Here is a 5,493-nt window from a genome sequence, read left to right as displayed (position 1 = left end):
CGCCGGCCGCCCACGACCTTGTACCTTCCCCGCGCTTGCAGGGGCCCAGGCGTGCCGGCGGGGCGGACGCCGACCTCGTGGGTGGCCACACGCTCACGCACGCCTCCCCGTGACCCGGGCAGCTCCTACGCACACCCACGCACACCGTTCCCCCACGCGCACGCCCCTCTGTCCGTGGCTGGGCACCCACCGCGTGACCGAAGCCCCGCGCACAGGCGCCGGGAGGGCCGCAGGCACACCATGTCCTTCGCGGGACAGCGTCCCCCCGGCCCTAGCTGTTGGTGAGGAAGAGCCGTCTGTGTCTGGAGGCAGAGCCGCGTGGCCGGCCCCGACGCCGCCCTCGGCCCCGGTTCCCGAAGGGGCTTCGGCTGGGCACGGCGGTCTCTCCCCAGCTGGCGGTCCCGGCCTGCGGCTCGGGGAAGCTGGGCTCGGCTTTGGGCTGCTCAAGGAGCGGGCTGGGGTCCGGCCGGGGCTCGGCCGGTGGCGCCTGGCTCTGCCGGGCGCTGGCCCTCTCCTGGCGCAGGTAGCGCAGCTCGTCGCGGATGTCCGTCAGGACGCCCAGCAGGCGAAACTGGAGCTCGCGGTCGCGGGCCCTCTCCTCGCGCTGGGTGGCCCGCTCCTCCTGCCACATGGCCAGCTCCTGGTGGTACAGCTGGTCCCACTGCTCCTCCAGGTCCAGCAGGTGATGGATGTTAGTCCTCCAGCTCTCCCGGCGGTCCTCCCGCAGGCGGGAGCAGCCCAGGCCGCGGGGCGGGCCGGGGGCGGCGGGGGCATCCCCTGGGGGGGAGGCGGAGGAGGGCAGCGACTCCTCGGTCAGGGCGCCGTGCAGTGGGGAGCGGGTCGGGGGCTCCTCCTCTGCCGTCGGCTTCTCCCAGGTGGGCCCCATCAGTACCCTGGGCAAAGCGCCCATCTCCGGGCCCGGACCCCCCGCCTGCTCTTCGGGGTGCGAGGAGTCGAGCCCACGGCCCAGGGGGGGCAGGTCAGACACCCCCTCATGGCCCCAGTCCGAGTGAGCGTCCACAGGGTTGAGAGGGTCCTCGGGCAGGGAGGTGACGGAGCCCTGGGAGCTGCACCGGCGGATCAGCATGGCCTGGCGGGACAGTTTCATGTCTTCCTCTGCAGACATGGGGGCCTCGGGCCCGGGCTGCATCCCCACGGCCCCGCCGTGGCCCCTCTCCACCTCCCGGCCTTCCCGTTCCTCCTCCTCCGACATGGAGGCGTAGGAGACAAGGGACTCGTTTCGCAGGGAGGGGGAAATGGCTGACATGTCCGGAGTCCTCAGCTCGGGTCCCGACTCAGCTGGAAGAGAAGAGAAGCCCTCCAGTGAGCCCCCGCTGCTGCCCTGGCCCCCTGCCCGTCCGGAACACATGACAGCCCCCTCACGGACATCCCTGAGGGACGCGGCAGGCCGACGTGGCCCGTCTGCGCAGCCCTCAACCCTGCCTGCCTCACACGACCCCCCGGTCCCCGCCAGCGAGTTCCAAAGGCCACGGCTTTTGCCTTCCCTTGGATTTGCTGCCTTCTCCTGCCACCGAACAACCCTCGGCAGTTACAAAACTGTGCTCTGGGTTCCTCGTTACGCATCTGCGGCGCTTCGGGACTCGCAGACCAGGAGACAACCGCACAGGCTGGGCAGGCGCAGGCAAGCATCTCCAACCGGAGCATCCCCCGCGGTGCCACCCCCAGAGCTGTGCCGAGGGCTGCGCCCAGCCCCACCAGCAACGCGATGCCACGCCAGGACCGGGGCTCCCAGTACAAACCACCACCGCAACCTTTTACTGGCTGCCACATTCCCAGCGGATCTCCATCCAGACCCCGTGCCCTCCCTCCACCGCCTAAAGCCTCCGCAGCAGCCTGTCCCGCAGCCTTACCCGAACTGCTCTGTCCTTCCCCTCGGCTGTACTCGCAGATGACGGAGGGGTCGGGGCTCTGCACCGCCAGCCTGGGCACGGCGGAGCCCTCCACGTCCGGCAGCGACGAGGGCTGCCCGTTGGTGTCGATGTAGATGCTGGGGTGGCTCACGCCGGGCTGCAGGTGCATGAAGGACTGCTTGGTCGCACCAGGGAAGAACAGATCTGCAGGACAGAGAGAATCCAGCCTCAGCCGCTGCGACGACAGCACCGGCGGCTCACGCGCCCCCATGGAAGGGCGGACGGGGCTCCCCAGAAGAAGGGTCCCAAGGGAATCTGCAGGGGAGTGACGCCGTGCGGGGGACACGGTCGCACCGAGGCACAGACGTTCCTCCTGCAAGGCTGGCCTGCACGATCGCTCACCCTCACCCCTGCCCAGGACCGTCCTGAACTGGCCCAGCCCCGAGAGGGTTGGCAGCCCCTGAAGTCCCGCAGGACTTCTTCCTTCGGCCCAGGGTCCTTCGGCTCTGCAGCAAGTCGGGCGTCTGGTTCAGAGACAGCCCGAGCCTGAACCGAGTGAAACGAGACACACACACCCCCACACCGCCCACCGCCCACCCGACCCCAGTGAGACCTGACAGGCCAAGCTGAAATCAAGGAGCAGAGGAAGGAGCAGGAACAATGAACCCTGGTGTCCTCTGGGGACCCAAAGAAGCCAGACATATCTCCTTTGTGGAAGTGAAAGGGCAGGGGAGGTATTTGCCTCCTGGCCAGTAACAAAGCCTGTTTGGGGTTGTACCCGTGGGCCCAGCTCAGCACTACTGCGAGTTCAATGTCGGGTCTTTCACCAACATCTTCCCCCCGCTCATCTCTTGGGCATTTGAGCTAAACAGGCCTTAACCCCAGAGCAGGACCGGCAACTCTGCGCTCTGCAGTAAGCTGAGACACAGTTTTGCTCTGCAGGTGACAGAGGGGTCAAAGGCACAGCCCCATCGAGAAGGCACGGCCCACCCAGGGACCCACTGGCTCCCCCCGCCACACACAGCACCCCGGTGCGAGATGCTGCGGGAGGACGGTGTGACTTTGCACTGAAGCAGCTGCTCCCGCTCCCTCTGACCTCAGCTAACCATGGGGGACACTGGCCCTGAAAGGAATGGGGGAAATAAAATCCCATCCCGTCTTTTACCGGCTGCCTTTAGATGGTATCCAGCAAGACCAGGCACTGGATCAAATTAAAGAAAGAAAAAAAAACCAACAGAAAAACAAAAAGACCCGCTCCCACAAAGTTTGAGGTGTTCCTGTTGATCCCAGGTTATTTCCACAGTGGATTTTTAATTCCAGCACACGCAGTTTCCAACCCTGGTGGTTTGCTACTCGGCTCCAACAGGACCACGGCCCTGCCGAATGCTGTAATCCCGACATAAACTGTGTACGAGAGCAAAACCCCAAAGTCTCCTTCCACGATCCACGCCGTGCCGGCCAGCACAGAACACAAACGCTCGGCAGACCCTGGAGCTCGGGGGGACCATGGCCTGGTGACGTTACCAGGCTGGACGTCACTTGGAGAGCGCAGGTGGGGACGCAGCACAGGACTCTGCTACTCCAACTCTCCTCTCCCCAGAGAACCACCACGACTGACCTGGGTCCAAGATGATTTCAGGCTCCGAGTCGTGGCTGGCCTGCAAGAAGGTGGAAGCCACCATCTTCTCCAGGGGCGTGAGGCGCGGCTTGTGGAGCGGCCCACCGGCACGGTTCATGGGCAGGTGCTTCTTGGAGGTGATCTTTTTCTTGACGTCCAACCGCAGGTCACGCCACTTGTGCTTGAGGTCGTCGATGGAGCGTTCGGTGTAGCCCAGGAAGTTGACGCGGCTTTGGATTTGGGTCCAGAGCTGCTTCCGCCGCACGGGGTGAGCCCGCAGGGCTTCAGACCCATACAGGGCGCTGAAATGCCGGACCACATTCCAGACCAGCGTCTCAGTCTCGTCATTGGAGAAGTTGGCCTTCCTCTTCCGGCCAGACGCTGGCATCGCCTGCGAGGCTGCGGCAGAGGTGGAAGGGGCACAATTGAACCTCGGTCCCCACTCCTCTCTGTCAGCTCCTGGGGGGAACATGGGGCTGCGGGAGCCCGAGGGAGCCGCGGAGGAGGGAGCCGAAGCAAGAGCCCCCGAGGCATCCATGGCAGGGGAGGCTTGGGCCGGGGAGGATCTAAAGAGCCGCTTCGGCACACCACGCGGCAGGGGGGCACCTCATCCCCTCGCCCTGGCTCGAGAGCACCTGGGAGGGGAGAAAAGGAAAGGGCAGCGGTGGGTGGCGGCAGTGCGGGGTGATGGCGAGGGCCCCCGTCCCTCTCCAACCAGAGGCACCCGGGGGCCCGCAGCCAGATACCACGGGGGCCGCGGAGAGGGTCGTGGTCACGGTGCGTGCACTGGGACCGCGACAGAGGCTGCAGTGAGGGCCACGGCATGCACCTCGGGGCCATGGCGAGCGCCTCAGCCACGGCACATGCTTCAGGGCTGTGGCAAGTGCCTCAGGGCCACACAGAGGGTGACAAGGAGCACCTCGGGGCCAGGCTGAGGGCAATGGGGAGCACCTCAAGGCCACAGCGAGGGCCTCGCGGCCACATTGACAGCAAGAGCAAGTGCCTCCAGGACACAGCCTTTGCAAGCACCCCAGGGCCATGGCAGGAGCCACAGCAACAACTTCAGGGCCATGGCCATCGTGTCTGGGCCACAGTGAGCACCACAGCAAGGGCCTTGGTCGTGGACAGCACCTCATGTCCACAGCAAGGACCTCGATGATAGCAAGCACCTCAGCAGCATGCCAAGGGACACAGATACGGTGAAACAACCAGAGCTGCAGCATGGGGCCTCAGGGCCATGGCAAAGGCCCTGGCCATGGTGAGCATCTCAAGGCCATGGCGAAGACCTTGGCTATGACGCAGGCCTTGCCAAGGGTCTTGGCCATGGTGAGACCCTCAGGGCCCCAGTGAGCACCACAGGTTCCTGATGAGGACGTTGAAGCCTTGGCAAAGTCCTTGGCCACGGCAAAAATCTTAAGAGAAGATCTTGGCCACGATGAGCAGCTCAAGCTCCCAGTAGGGGCCCTGGGCCCATGGTGAACGCCGTGACCGTGGCAGTGGTTCAGGCCCATGACAAAGACCTTGGCAATGGTGAACACCTAAAGCTCCCAGTGACAGCCTCAGGGCCATGGCAAAGACCATGGCCACAGCAAGTGTTTCAAGGCCATGGCAAAAGCCTTGGCCATGGTGATCGCCTCAAGCTCTCACAAGGCCCTTGGGGCCATAGCAAAGACCAAAACCACGGCAAGTGCTTCAAGGCCATGGCGTAGACCTTGGCGAAGACTTGGCCATGGTGAACACCTCAAGCTCCTGGTACGGGCCTTGGGGTCATGGCAAAGACCCTGGTAAAGGCTTTGGCAATGGTGAACACCTCAAGCTGCCATCGAGTGCCTCAAGACCCTGGCAAAGACCGTGGCCGTGGCGCAGGTCTTGGGCCCACAGCAAAGCGCCCGGCCGCCGTGAGCACCTGAAGGCCATGTCGTAGGCCCCGGCAAGGCTCTTGGCCATGGTGCACCCCAAGTGCCACGGCGCAGGCCTTGGCCCCGCCGATCCCCTCAGCCCCCC

At 65.0% G+C, this 5,493-nt stretch overlaps 2 protein-coding genes across 2 annotated transcripts in view; both read right to left on the bottom strand.

Moving 5' to 3' along the window:
• Positions 1 to 271: 271 nt before the first annotated feature.
• Positions 272 to 4,027, bottom strand: LOC309402678 (uncharacterized protein; the record flags this gene model as incomplete). Its single annotated transcript, XM_081996538.1, has 3 exons — positions 272 to 1,299; positions 1,872 to 2,075; positions 3,490 to 4,027. 3 exons carry the CDS (start codon positions 4,025 to 4,027, stop codon positions 272 to 274), a joined length of 1,770 nt encoding a protein of 589 aa, XP_081852664.1.
• An 875-nt stretch (positions 4,028 to 4,902) lies between these two features.
• Positions 4,903 to 5,493, bottom strand: part of LOC309402677 (uncharacterized protein) — a gene marked incomplete at both ends in the record, with an annotated part of 2,073 nt that continues 1,482 nt past the window's right edge. Inside the window, 1 exon segment of the mRNA XM_081996537.1 lies at positions 4,903 to 5,009. Coding sequence (XP_081852663.1) covers positions 4,903 to 5,009 — 107 coding nt within the window.

The sequence above is a fragment of the Phaethon aethereus genome (assembly GCF_964289735.1).
Source record: "Phaethon aethereus genome assembly, chromosome: 2".
Taxonomy (NCBI): domain Eukaryota; kingdom Metazoa; phylum Chordata; class Aves; order Phaethontiformes; family Phaethontidae; genus Phaethon; species Phaethon aethereus.
The sequence above is the reverse complement of the archived record's forward strand: the minus strand, read 5'-3'. Positions and strand labels throughout refer to the sequence as shown.